This window comes from Oncorhynchus tshawytscha, unplaced genomic scaffold (genome assembly GCF_018296145.1).
Source record: "Oncorhynchus tshawytscha isolate Ot180627B unplaced genomic scaffold, Otsh_v2.0 Un_contig_2862_pilon_pilon, whole genome shotgun sequence".
In the NCBI taxonomy this organism is placed as follows: domain Eukaryota; kingdom Metazoa; phylum Chordata; class Actinopteri; order Salmoniformes; family Salmonidae; genus Oncorhynchus; species Oncorhynchus tshawytscha.
Genome location: NW_024608711.1, coordinates 16,921 through 32,327, shown reverse-complemented (window position 1 = coordinate 32,327; position 15,407 = coordinate 16,921). Strand labels below are relative to the sequence as shown.

Sequence of the window (15,407 nt, the reverse complement as noted above, 5' to 3'; positions counted from 1 at the left end):
CCATAAGTGTAAAATGTCTTTATTCTCAGCACTTATACGACCAATGTTCTACTCTGAGACACTTTGTGGATGTGGACCCAGATCTCAACATATTGTTATAAAAAAACATAGAAGGTTTGTTTTACATAATAATAATAAATGAATATTACTAATGTAACCCACTGTAAAGACTGGGTGTAGTTGATTGTGTTGCACTGCTCATGTCCGCGTTCTGGAACTGTCCAGAAAATCTGTTGTTCTGCCCCTGAAAATCTGTTGTTCTGCCCCTGAAAATCTGTTGTTCTGCCCCTGAAAATCTGTTGTTCTGCCCCTGAAAATCTGTTGTTCTGCCCCTGAAAATCTGTTGTTCTGCCCCTGAAAATCTGTTGTTCTGCCCCTGAAAATCTGTTGTTCTGCCCCTGAAAATCTGTTGTTCTGCCCCTGAAAATCTGTTGTTCTGCACCTGAAAATCTGTTGTTCTGCCCCTGAAAATCTGTTGTTCTGCCCCTGAACAGGCAGTTAACCCACTGTTCCTAGGCCGTCATTAAAAATAAGAATTTGTTCTTAACTGACTTGCTAAGTTAAATAAAGGTAAAATAAAATGTAAGGTAAAATGAAGTATAATTTCAAAACATGAGCATAAAAAACAGGAAATATGTAACAACTTAGTTAACAAAAAATAAATTAATTAAATTAATACATTAAATTAAGTCCCTTGCCAATAATGTTCTACAATGTTCATTTTCATCAAACACATATTATCAATTTCCCATTTTAGGATCATTTTTAACTATGTTTTATTAAACTTTATTTAACGAGGCAAGTCAGTTAAGAACAAATTCTTATATATATAGCATTTTTTTTCAATTTTGGAATGAAACTTTTCTTATGTTTCCCCATATGAGCTCAGAGTAGATGAGATGTAATGTTTGTCTCTGTTGTGTTAAAGTCCAATCAAGCAGGAGAGACCAGCCTCCCCTGTTCCCAGCTGTGTGTCCATGAAGAGTGACCGGTCTATGGATCGTCCTATATACTTTAGAGAGGGAGACTTTTCTACTGAACAAAGGTAAGAAGAACTCATGGGTCCTGGTCAGTGAGTTAAACAACACTGTCTCTAGTCATTTCTCCTCTCCCATTTTCCCATTTATTGTTGTTGTTTTCATAATCCATAGGCTAATCATTTAATCCATTTTCATAGTCCTAAAACAATATTAAACAAACACAACATTCCCTACCTGTGTGTGTGTGTGTGTGTGTGTGAGTGTGCGTGTGTGTGTGTGTGTGTCTGAACTCCCTGGATGAGGAGATGTAATGATTGCCAAGTCACTTATACCCCTACCTACATGTGGATATTACCTCAATTACCTCAACTACCTGGTACCCTGCACATTGACTCAGTACTGGTTGTCCTTATAGTCTCATTATTACCTCAACTACCTGGTACCCTGCACATTGACTCAGTACTGGTACTCCTTATAGTCTCATTATTACCTCAACTACCTGGTACCCTGCACATTGACTCAGTACTGGTACTCCTTATAGTCTCATTATTACCTCAACTACCTGGTACCCTGCACATTGACTCAGTACTGGTACTCCTTATAGTCTCATTATTACCTCAACTACCTGGTACCCTGCACATTGACTCAGTACTGGTTCTCCTTATAGTCTCATTATTACCTCAACTACCTGGTACCCTGCACATTGACTCAGTACTGGTACTCCTTATAGTCTCATTATTACCTCAACTACCTGGTACCCTGCACATTGACTCAGTACTGGTTGTCCTTATAGTCTCATTATTTTTATTTTGTGTTACTATTTCCAAGGTTTAAGGGCAACGTAGCACGTCTGGTGAACAGGGCAGAGTCCCATATCATCAGGCAAACCAGTAGAAACTGGATCAGCAGCACAACAAGGTATCACGTCCGGATCATGTATCAATACTGACAGAAAGAAAGGGACCACTGCTCTCAGATCAGCTTTCTCCATTCAAATATTTCCTTAACATTATAATTATGTCACAATACTGACCACAGATCAGCTTATATTAGCACATATGGCTGCAGGTATTGAGGAGGCTTATTCTAATTCTTACCCAATAAAAAAGCACTAAATTCCAGATTTGACACATCATTGTGTTCATGTTAGGATACACATCATTAAATATATTGAGACAAATTACAGACAGAGCCAACAAGTAGCAAAATAGAACTCCATATATTGAACAATATGATTGAAATAGGCCTAAAGCCAACAGTTCATAGTTTAATGCAGTCATCTCGGTTTTCATTTGAAGCAAATTTGTAGAAGTCCCTTGTTTGAATCAATTGCAAAGACATTGGCAACTTTGTTCTGAATTCATCTGCAGTCATAGAGAGACTGATAAACTATGTTATTCTATGTTTAGCAGAGATCTTCTGTGTATAAAGTCATGCGGAAGGGCAAAAAAAGCATCTAACGACTCACTCAGCTGATCTACAAGTGGTGTTAGATTACTCAGCTGTTCTAGTGGTCTGAGGCAGGTGTTAGATTACTCAGCTGTTCTAGTGGTCTGAGACAGGTGGTAGATTACTCAGCTGTTCTAGTGGTCTGAGACAGGTGTTAGATTACTCAGCTGTTCTAGTGGTCTGAGACAGGTGGTAGATTACTCAGCTGTTCTAGTGGTCTGAGACAGGTGTTAGATTACTCAGCTGTTCTAGTGGTCTGAGACAGGTGGTAGATTACTCAGCTGTTCTAGTGGTCTGAGACAGGTGTTAGATTACTCAGCTGTTCTAGTGGTCTGAGGTGTTAGATTACTCAGCTGTTCTAGTGGTCTGAGGTGTTAGATTACTCAGCTGTTCTAGTGGTCTGAGGTGTTAGATTACTCAGCTGTTCTAGTGGTCTGAGGTGTTAGATTACTCAGCTGTTCTAGTGGTCTGAGACAGGTGTTAGATTACTCAGCTGTTCTAGTGGTCTGAGGTGTTAGATTACTCAGCTGTTCTAGTGGTCTGAGGCAGGTGGTAGATTACGAGCGTTTTCAAGTGAAATGGTCCTAACAATGGTTTTTGAAACAGCTCAGAGATTTAATAATTATCCTGCAACGATTCTAATGATGAACTTGGCCTTAATTAAAATGCTTTTGGGAAACTGGACCCTGGATAAAAACATCTGCTAAATGACTAGAATATAAAATGTGTTTTATATACAGATCTCATATTACTGTATTGAATTATTATTTAAAAAAATGTAAATATTGATGTCACAAGTGTACAGTTCTTTATTAAAAATGTAGTTATTTGTGACATTTGAATACTGCTTTCTCTGAGATTGAGGCAGATATATATTATTACTGTATTAAACCTAGCAGTACTACTGATATCTCTGAGAGTGAGGCAGATATAGTGTATTACTGTGTAAAACCTAGTAGTACTACTGATTTCTCTGAGAGTGAGGCAGATATAGTTTATTACTGTGTAAAACCTAGCAGTACTACTGATTTCTCTGAGAGTGAGGCAGATATATATTATTACTGTGTAAAACTTAGTAGTACTACTGATTTCTCTGAGAGTGAGGCAGATATATATTATTACTGTGTAAAACCTAGCAGTACTACTGATTTCTCTGAGAGTGAGGCAGATATAGTGTATTACTGTGTAAAACCTAGCAGTACTACTGATTTCTCTGAGAGTGAGGCAGATATAGTGTATTACTGTGTAAAACCTAGCAGAACTACTGATTTCTCTGAGAGTGAGGCAGATATATATTATTACTGTGTTATACCTAGCAGTACTACTGATTTCTCTGAGAGTGAGGCAGATATATATTATTACTGTGTAAAACCTAGCAGTACTACTGATTTCTCTGAGAGTGAGGCAGATATAGCATTTGGAGAAAAAAAATAATATATATTTGTCTCTCTGAAATGAAAACATCAAGTGATAGTGTCACGGCTGTTTGTAGAGAAGGACCAACGATATGTTGAGTTCCACATTATTTATTAGAAATTAGTGAAAACAACAAACGAACCTGGACTACAGCAGAGCACATGCACTAACTCAAAATACAATGTCTCACAAACACAGGTGAGAACAAACACTACTTAAATATGATCCCCAATTAGAGACAACGATTACCAGCTGCCTCTAATTGGGAATCATGCAAAACACCAACATAGAAAAATAAACTAGAACACAACATAGACATAGAAATACTAGATCACCCCCTCTATTCACACCCTGAAACAATGGCTCTCTATGGTCAGGGCATGACAGATAGGTTTTAAACAAGTACATGTCTGTCATTGAACAACCCCATGTCAATCTCTTTCATAATTTCTTTAAATTATAAAAGCTGGTAATTTACCAACATTTCTGAAAATGGCTACATATCGTTTTGGAATGAAGCTCTTCTTTCTGTTTCCCCATCTGAGCTCAGAGTAGATGAGAGATGTAATGTTTGTCTCTGTTGTGTTGAAGTCCAATCCAGCAGGAGAGACCAGCCTCCCCTGTTCCCAGCTGTGTGTCCATGAAGAGTGACTGGTCTATGAATCAACCTATATCCTTTAGAGAGGGAGACTTTTCTACTGAACAAAGGTAAGAAGAACTCATGGGTCCTGGTCAGTGAGTTAAACAACACTGTCTCTAGTCATTTCTCCTCTCCCATTTTCCCATTTATTGTTGTTGTTTTCATAATCCATAGGCTAATCATTTTGAAATTTTCGTGGTGCTAAAACAAAATTAAACAAACACAACATTCCCTCCCTCCCTCCGTCCGTCCGACTGTCTGTCTGGTGAACTCCCTGGATGAGGAGATGTAATCTCATGTTTTGTCCACAGAAACCAACAGGAGAGATCAGAGTCAGAGATTCTCAGTGGTCAGTCTTCCCAGAGTCATCAAACAGACCTGGCCTCCATATTCAGTGTATGTGGTCCTGTTATGTACATTTGTTTTTGTTTATCTCAAGTAAAGTTGATCTGTCAATCATTCATTAATGTGTTCATGAGAAAGCATTTATTCTCTTGCTTAACTTATTTACTTTATTTATTTCAGTTGCTTGAAGAGAAAATTATGACATTTGTGAAGAACCCTGAAGATGTTCAAGAGGATTCTTAGTCCAGAACTCCCAGAAGGCTTTGAGAGTCAGAAGCAGGATAAGGAAGTGGTGGAGGCTGAAGATGAGCAGCAGGAGAGCAGTGCCAGAGAGGGGGCTCTGAAGATCACACTGCACATCCTGAGGAAAATGAACCAGAAGGAGCTTGCTGACACACTGGAGAAAAGTAAGATCTGTCTGCCTCATGATGAATGATGTTTTATAACATTTAAAAGCTGTAGGTAAAGTACAGCTAAAGTAGCTGTGTAACTCAATGATATTGAAGCAGCCTTAACACAACACCTAGTGACCTCATCAAGTAGCAGCAGGGATGTGTTGTGTTGATTCATTTAGAGAGAGAGAGAGAGGAGAGAGAGAGTTGAGATGGATAAGAGACAACATTAATAATACCATCAGAAATACCAATAATAATAATATAATCAGTCACACCAGTCTTTAATGCATTATGAAAACATTTGCACATTTATACAGTCAGTTAAGAGAAGAAACTACTGTAACTTAAAACTTAGTAATACATTATTATAATTTAAAACTTTATAACAGTCCTATATTACTCTAGGCATTAAAATAGGCGTAATATTAATATCCTCTGTGTTATTTCTAGATTCAGATGAGCTTGCTGTGATTTGCCAACGTGAACTCAAATCTAATCTAAAGAAGAAGTTTCAATGTGTATTTGAGGGGATCGCTAAACAAGGAAACCCAACACTTCTCAATAAGATCTACACAGAGCTCTACATCACAGAGGGTGGAACAGGAGAGGTCAATAATGAACATGAGCTGAGACAGATTGAGACAACAAACAGGAAAAAAGCAATACCAGAGACTGCAATCAAATGTAACGACATCTTCAAACCCTTAACTGGACAAGACAAACCTATCAGAACTGTGCTGACAAAGGGAGTCGCTGGCATTGGAAAAACAGTCTCTGTGCAGAAGTTCATTCTGGACTGGGCTGAAGGAAAAGCAAATCAGGATGTCCAATTTGTATTTTCATTCCCTTTCCGGGAGCTGAATTTGATGAAAGGGGACAAACACACTTTCATTGAACTTCTCAATCACTTCTCAATGGAAACCAAACAATCAGGAATCTCCATCTACAACAAGTACAAAGTTCTGTTCATCTTTGATGGTCTGGATGAGTGCCGACTGCCCCTAGACTTCCAGAAGAACAAGATCTGTTGTGACGTCACAGAGTCAACCTCAGTGGATGTTCTGCTGACAAATCTCATCAAGGGAAATCTGCTTCCCTCTGCTCTCCTCTGGATAACTACCCGACCTGCAGCAGCCAATAAGATCCCTTCAGGGTGTGTTGACCAGGTGACAGAGGTACGAGGGTTCAATGACCCACAGAAGGAGGAGTACTTCAGGAAGAGATTCAGTGATGAGGACCTGGCCAGCAGAATCATCTCACACATAAAGACATCAAGGAGCCTCCACATCATGTGCCACATTCCAGTCTTCTGTTGGATTTCTGCAACAGTCCTTGAACACATGCTGAAACATAAGAGAGAAGAGATGCCCAAGACTCTGACTGAGATGTACACACACCTCGTGGTGTTTCATACCAAACAGAAGAATGAAAAGTATCTTGGGAAAGAAGAGACAGATCCACACTGGAATAAAGAGAGCATTCTGTCACTGGGAAAACTGGCTTTTCAACAGCTTGTGAAGGGCAATCTGATTTTCTATGAAGAAGACCTGAAAGAGTCTGGCATTGATGTCAGTGAAGCCTCAGTCTACTCAGGATTGTGCACACAGCTCTTTAAAGAGGAATGTGGGCTGTACCAAGACAAGGTGTACTGCTTTGTTCATCTGAGCATTCAGGAGTTTCTGGCTGCTGTATATGTGTTCCTCTCATTCATCAACAACAATGAGAATCTAATGGACGAACCTCAATCAATATTCAGATTCTTTTCGTCGCTCTTCAGAGACAAGCCTGAAGTTACTGTCTACAAGAGTGCTGTGGATAAAGCCTTACAAAGTGAGACGGGAAACCTGGACCTTTTCCTCCGCTTCCTTCTGGGCCTCTCACTGGAGTCCAATCAGAAGCACTTACAAAGGTCTACTGACAAAGACAAGCAGCTCACAGAGCCCATGAAGAAACAGTCAAGTACATCAAGGAGAAGATCAGGGAGAATCCCTCTCCAGAGAGGAGCATCAATCTGTTCCACTGTCTGAATGAACTGAATGACCATTCTCTAGTGGAGGAGATCCAAAGCTACCTGAGATCAGGAAGTCTCTCTAGAGCCAAACTGTCACCTGCACAGTGGTCAGCTCTGGTCTTTGTGTTGCTGACTTCAGAAAAGGAGCTGGATGTGTTTGACCTGAAGAAATACTCCAGATCAGAGGAAGGTCTTCTGGGGCTGCTGCCAGTGGTCAAAGCCTCCAGAGCTGTTCTGTGAGTAAATAAAATGACATATAAGAACTAATCATCAGGAAGAAATATTCAGTTTAGAGAAAAATATGTATATAATATTATATTGAATAACATTCTGAATCAGTGCATTGGTGTTCACATTAGTATATCAATATGACCATACAATTCTAGGAGACTGAAGATGAATATATATGTTGTTTGGGAGAATAAACCAAATGCATCTGCCATTGTCCTTCTACACTACTGGTGTTAAATTAACAGTGTGTTTGTGAAGTCATGATGATCTCTTTGTCAGGCTGTCAGGCTGTGGAGTCACAGAGGAAGGCTGTGCTTCTCTGGTCTCAGCTCTGGAGTCAAACGCCTCACACCTGAGAGAGCTGGATCTGAGTAACAATGACCTGAAGGATTCAGGAGTGGAATTGCTCTCTGCTGGACTGGGGAATCCCCACTGTAAACTGGAGACTCTGAGGTCAGTATTCCTGTAGTTGGTCAACAAGTGATAACTGTTCATCAGATCCACATGTGTTTACCAGACACACATAGTCCACACCACATGTGTTTGGACAGTGAAGCTTACAGTTTTAAATGTGGTGCTCTGCTCCAGCATTTTGGATTTGAGATAGAATGTTTCGTGTTAGGTGATAGTACAGAATGTCACCTTTTATTTGAGGGTATTTTCATACATAGCTGTGTTACTGTTAAGAAAGGAAAGCACTTTCTGTATTCTCCCATTTGAAAAAGTTGTAAGTATTCGGACAAATTCACTTATATTGTATTAAAGTAGTCATAAGTTTAGTATTTTGTCCCATCTTCCATGCCTGCAGTGATTTCATCAAGCTTGTGATTCTACAGCATTCTCACATAGGTATTCCTCTTGTCCAGATGGGTTAGGGCAGTGTGCAGTGTGGTTGAGATTGCATCGTCTGTGGACCTATTTGGGCGGTAAGCAAAATGGAGTCGGTCTAGGGTGTCAGGTAGGGTGGAGGTGATATGGTCCTTGACTCTCAAAGCACTTCATGATGACGGAAGTGAGTGCTACGGGGAGGTAGTCGTTTAGCTCAGTTACCTTAGCTTTCTTGGGAACAGGAACAATGGTGGCCCTCTTGAAGCTTGTGGGAACAACAGACTGGGATAGAGATTGATTGAATATGTCCGTAAACACACCAGCCTGCTGGTCTGCGCATGCTCTGAGGGTGCGGCTGATGAGCCTGCAGCCTTGCGAGGGTTAACACGTTTAAATGTTTTCCTCATGTCGGCTGCAGTGAAGGAGAGTCTGCAAGTTTTGGTTGCGGGCCGTGTCAGTGGCACTGTATTGTCCTCAAAGCGGGCAAAAAAGTGATTTAGTCTGCCTGGGAGCAAGACATCCTGGTCCGTGACGGGGCTGGTTTTCATTTTGTAATCCGTGATTGACTGTAGACCCTGCCACATACCTCTTGTGTCTGAGCACTTGATTTGAGATTCTACTTTGTCTCTATACTGACGCTTAGCTTGTTTGATTGCCTTGCGGAGGGAAGAGCTACACTGTTTGTATTCGGTCATGTTTCCGGTCACCTTGCCCTGATTAAAAGCAGTGGTTCGTGCTTTCAGTTTCACGCGAATGCTGCCATCAATCCACGGTTTCTGGTTTGGGAATGTTTTAATCGTTGCTATGGGAACGACATCTTCAACGCACGTTCTAATGAACTCGCTCACCGAATCAGCGTATTCGTCAATGTTGTTGTTTGATGCAATACGAAACATATCCCAGTCCACGTGATGGAAGCAGTCTTAGAGTGTGGAATCAGATTGGTCAGACCAGCGTTGAACAGACCTCAGCGCGGGAGCTTCTTGTTTTAGTTTCTGTCTGTAGGCAGGGATCAACAAAATGGAATCGTGGTCAGCTTTTCCGAAAGGAGAGTGGGGCAGGGCCTTATATGCGTCGCGGAAGTTAGAATGGCAATGATCCAAGGTTTTTCCAGCCCTGGTTGTGCAATCGATATGCTGATACAATTTAGGGAGTCTTGTTTTCAGATTAGCCTTGTTAAAATCCCCAGCTACAATGAATGCAGCCTCAAGATATATGGATTCCAGTTTGCAAAGAGTCAAATAATGTTTGTTCAGAGCCATCGATGTGTCTGCTTGGGGGGGAATATATACGGCTGTGATTATAATCGAAGAGAATTCCCTTGGTAGATAATGCGGTCGTCATTTGATTGTGAGGAATTCTAAATCAGGTGAACAGAAGGATTTGAGTTCCTGTATGTTGTTTTGGCCACACCACGTCACGTTAACCATAAAGCATATGCCCCCGCCCCTCTTCTTACCAGCAAGATGTTTGTTTCTGTCGGCGCGATGCGTGGAGAAACCAGCTGGCTGCACCGACTCCGATAGCGTCTCTCCAGTGAGCCATGTTTCCGTGAAGCAAAGAACGTTACAGTCTCTGATGTTGCTCTGGAATGCTACCCTTGCTCGGATTTCATCAACCTTGTTATCAAGAGACTGGACATTGGCGAGTAGTATGCTAGGGAGTGGCGCGCGATGTGCCCGTCTCCGGAGCCTGACCAGAAGACCTTTTACGAAGTTGTTTTTTTGGGTCGCCGCATGGGATCCATTCCGTTGTCCTGTTTGTAAGGCAGAACACAGGATCCGCGTCGAGAAAAACATATTCTTGGTCGTACTGATGGTGAGTTGACGCTGATCTTATATTCAGTAGTTCTTCTCGACTGTATGTAATGAAACCTAAGATGACCTGGGGTACTAATGTAAGAAATAACACGTAAAAAAACAAAAAACTGCATAGTTTCCTAGGAACGCGAAGCGAGGCGGCCATCTCTGACGGCGCTGGTGAGAGGTTAGTATGTTTTGTTGTAGCCTCTGTTACTGGTAATGGTGAGAGGTTAGTATGTTTTGTTGTAGCCTCTGTTACTGGTAATGGTGAGAGGTTAGTATGTTTTTGTTGTAGCCTCTGTTATTGGTAATGGTGAGAGGTTAGCATGTTTTGTTGTAGCCTCTGTTATTGGTAATGGTGAGAGGTTAGCATGTTTTGTTGTAGCCTCTGTTATTGGTAATGGTGAGATGTTAGCATGTTTTGTTGTAGCCTCTGTTATTGGTAATGGTGAGAGGTTAGTATGTTTTGTTGTAGCCTCTGTTATTGGTAATGGTGAGAGGTTAGCATGTTTTGTTGTTGCCTCTGTAACTTTATCACTCATTATATTCATGATTCATTCATGATGTTCCTTAATCATGGCATCATCAGGATTAATTTAGTAGTGTTAGAAAACATGTTATATACTCAGAAAATTACTCCAGTCATCATCCACCATTCAGTTACTATTAGGCAAAATATAACAAAATCACAACCAAAACAAACTGCATATGCAACCAACAAGTTTACAACCAAATAGTACATTTTTGACTTTAATACAGTTTTAGCTTTCAGTTCTAAATGGTGATATATATATATACACTGTCACCTCATATGAAACATTTGATCTCAAATCCAACATGTTGGAGAATAGAGCCACATTTAAAATGTTAGCTTCACTGTCAAAATAGATATGGTGTGGACTGTATACTAAATACAATCTAAATCTGATACCTCACTGTCTAAATAGATACGGTGTGGACTGTATACTCAATACAATCTGAATCTGAATCTGATACCTCACTGTCTAAATAGATACGGTGTGGACTGTATACTCAATACAATCTAAATCTGAATCTGATACCTCACTGTCTAAATAGATACGGTGTGGACTATATACTCAATACAATCTAAATCTGAATCTGATACCTCACTGTCTAAATAGATACGGTGTGGACTGTATACTCAATACAATCTGAATCTGAATCTGATACCTCACTGTCTAAATAGATATGGTGTGGACTGTATACTCAATACAATCTAAATCTGATACCTCACTGTCTAAATAGATGTGGTGTGGACTGTATACTCAATACAATCTAAATCTGATACCTCACTGTCTAAATAGATATGGTGTGGACTGTATACTCAATACAATCTAAATCTGATACCTCACTGTCTAAATAGATATGGTGTGGACTGTATACTCAATACAATCTAAATCTGATACATCACTGTCTAAATAGATATGGTGTGGACTGTATACTCAATACAATCTAAATCTGATACCTCACTGTCTAAATAGATATGGTGTGGACTGTATACTCTATACAATCTAAATCTGATACCTCACTGTCTAAATAGATATGGTGTGGACTGTATACTCAATACAATCTAAATCTGATACCTCACTGTCTAAATAGATATGGTGTGGACTGTATACTCAATACAATCTAAATCTGATACATCACTGTCTAAATAGATATGGTGTGGACTGTATACTCAATACAATCTAAATCTGATACCTCACTGTCTAAATAGATATGGTGTGGACTGTATACTCAATACAATCTAAATCTGATACCTCACTGTCTAAATAGATATGTTGTGGACTGTATACTCAATACAATCTAAATCTGATACCTCACTGTCTAAATAGATATGGTGTGGACTGTATACTCAATACAATCTAAATCTGATACCTCACTGTCTAAATAGATATGGTGTGGACTGTATACTCAATACAATCTAAATCTGATACATCACTGTCTAAATAGATATGGTGTGGACTGTATACTCAATACAATCTAAATCTGATACCTCACTGTCTAAATAGATATGGTGTGGACTGTATACTCAATACAATCTAAATCTGATACCTCACTGTCTAAATAGATATGGTGTGGACTGTATACTCTATACAATCTACATCTGATACATCACTGTCTGTCTTCTGACTGATACTACAGTCTACTCAAATATTTGCACTAAACATGTATCTCTCTACAAGTAATATTATGAGAATTTATAATCATTCTACATTCATTAATTTACGAATAGATATGGCAGGTTTCAGGACACTGATATATCTGAATATGTTGAAAAAAATATACTAACACTATTTTCACCTCCAGAGAATAGCAGTGTGATTTTAATATAATTTGACTCTTTGCAGGCTGTCAGGCTGTCTAGTCACAGAGGAAGGCTGTGCTTCTCTGGCCTCAGCTCTGAGGTCAAACCCCTCACACCTGAGAGAGCTGGACCTGAGCTACAATCACCCAGGAGACTCAGGAGTCAGACTGCTCTCTGCTGGACTGGAGGATCCACACTGCAGACTGGAGAAACTCATGTATGTAGAGGGTTTATGTCAATGTTCATATCAGACATGTTGGACTTATCAGGCTAGTTAAGACAAACATTCTTACCACCACTTGGACAAAGTTATATGCTGACTGTGTGTGTCCAGAGTGTTGACTGTGTGCATGTGTGTGTGTGTGTATCCCTCAATGACTGTCTGTTCTTCTGCTTACCGCTACAGTGTGGAACATGGTGGAGAGAACACAATGAAACCTGGGCTTAGAAAATGTGAGTGTTGACTGCTGTGAAGAATATGACTAAGAATAAGTCTTAATTCAAGTTAAGTCAAAGTCAAAGACCACCATCATTACTTACTTGGTCATATTAATATCAGCTGTAGTTCTACAGAAGCACAAATCAAGGACACCAAAGTTAACAAAGAGTTGTGACTATGTGTGTCTGTGTGTGTGTGTGTGTGTGTGTGTGTGTGTGTGTGTGTGTGTGTGTGTGTGTGTGTGTGTGTGTGTGTGTGTGTAATTAATGGGAATAAGTGTGTTTTATATTACCATACAGTATAATATATGATCATTCAACAAGTCTCAAGGTACCTTTACTTCTCCTTTTGATACCTAGAAACATCTACATTAAATTAATTAGTGAAAAGTGAGTTAACATTCTAATGTGAATGATGATGATTTCTAATATTGTGTCTGGTTTCATCCATCAGATGTCTGTGATCTCACACTGGACCTAAACACAGTAAACAGACTCCTCTCTCTGTCTGAGGAGAACAGAAAGGTGACATGTAGGAGAGAGGAGCAGCCGTATCCTGATCACCCAGACAGATTTAAGGACTGGCAGCAGGTTCTGTGTAGAGAGGGTCTGACTGGGCGCTGTTACTGGGAGGTAGAGTGGAGTGGGAGAGGGGCTGATATAGGAGTGACATATAAAGGAATCAACAGGAGAGGAAGGAGTTATGACTGTGGGCTTGGATCCAATGACAATACCTGGAGTCTGTTCTGCTCTGACAACAGTTACACTGCCAGGCACAATAATAATCCCACTACCATTGACGTCCCCTCCTCCAGCTCCCACAGAGTAGGAGTGTATCTGGACTGGCCAGCCGGCACTCTGTCCTTCTATAGAGCCTCCTCTGTCACACTGACTCACCTGATCACATTCACCTCCACATTCACTGAGCCCCTCTATCCAGGGTTTTATGTTTGGTTTGATGAGTCCTCAGTGTCCCTGTGTCAAACACAACATGATGATTTACTCTAATCAGGGTCATGTTCAATAAGACACACTGAAGCAACAATGTAGAATATCTTTCTAGTGTGTAAACATATGATTGTAAATATTCATGAATAAACACCATTGAAGTTGACAGACATTGTCAACTAGAGTCAAACAGTTTTCATTTAGAAATCATTGATCTTGTTGTTATTTGGCTTCTTGTTGTTTGTAAATATTGTAGAATGTTTATTTGTTTATTTCTTGGGACGACACAACAATGTAGTTTATGTATATATATGTTTGTGTATAAACTCAAATCAACTGAATGAAAAGATGTGACAGATGTGACTAATAAAGGATCATCAACCAGATGGAAGAAGAGAGGTGGAAATGTTTTAATATTGATCACAATATGACAGTACAGTAATAGATGGAAGAAGAGAGGTGGAAATGTTTTAATATTGATCACAATATGACAGTACAGTAATAGATGGAAGAAGAAGAGAGGTGGACATGTTTTAATACTGATCACAATATGACAGTACAGTAACAGGGGTTGTGTTCAGTACAGAAATGGGTTGTATTTAGTTGAAGAGGAAGTCTTTATGTCACTTCTACTCTCCCTCTCTGGTGCTCGACGTCGCCGGTCCTGGCAACCTTCATTACTCACACCTGCTCCTCATCATTACACACAGCTGCTCCTCATCATTACACACACCGACTCCTCGTCATCACACACACCTGGCATCCTTCATTACTCACACCTGCTCCTCATCATTACACACACCTGGCAACCTTCATTACTCGCATCTGCTCCTCATCATTACACATACCTGGCAACCTTCATTACTCACACCTGCTCCTCATCATCAGACACACCTGGCAACCTGCATTACACACACCTACTCCTCATCATCAGACACACCTGGCAACCTTCATTACACACACCTACTCCTCATCATCAGACACACCTGGCAACCTTCATTACTCACACCTGCTCTTCATCATTACACACACCTGGCAACCTTCATTACTCACACCTGCTCCTCATCATCAGACACACCTAGCAACCTTCATTAATCACACCTGCTCCTCATCATTACACACACCTGGCAACCTTCATTACTCACACCTGCTCCTCATCATCAGACACACCTGGCAACCTTCATTACTCACACCTGCTCCTCATCATCAGACACACCTGGACTTCATCCCCTCTCTGATTTATTCCTCTTTATATTGAACTCTGTTGTTATCTCCCATCAGTCAGTACTGGTTATGTTTCTATGTTAGACTGTTGTTATCTCCCATCAGTCAGTACTGGTTATGTTTCTATGTTAGACTGTTATCTCCCATCAGTCAGTACTGGTTATGTTTCTATGTTAGACTGTTGTTATCTCCCATCAGTCAGTATTGGTTATGTTTCTATGTTAGACTGTTATTATCTCCCATCAGTCAGTACTGGTTATGTTTCTATGTTAGACTGTTATTATCTCCCATCAGTCAGTACTGGTTATGTTTCTATGTTAGACTGTTATCTCCCATCAGTCAGTACTGGTTATGTTTCTATGTTAGACTGT

At 40.2% G+C, this 15,407-nt stretch overlaps 1 protein-coding gene across 1 annotated transcript; it reads left to right on the top strand.

Annotated features, from left to right (window-relative positions):
* The first annotated feature begins 5,050 nt into the window (after nt 1-5,050).
* Nucleotides 5,051-14,203, top strand: LOC112237773 (NLR family CARD domain-containing protein 3-like). The gene is given in 7 exon segments (XM_042313548.1): nt 5,051-5,237; nt 5,676-7,163; nt 7,166-7,472; nt 7,747-7,920; nt 12,470-12,643; nt 12,833-12,879; nt 13,319-14,203. Coding segments are annotated over 7 exon segments (2,928 nt in total). The 5' UTR covers nt 5,051-5,053; the 3' UTR covers nt 13,873-14,203.
* Nucleotides 14,204-15,407: the final 1,204 nt, after the last annotated feature.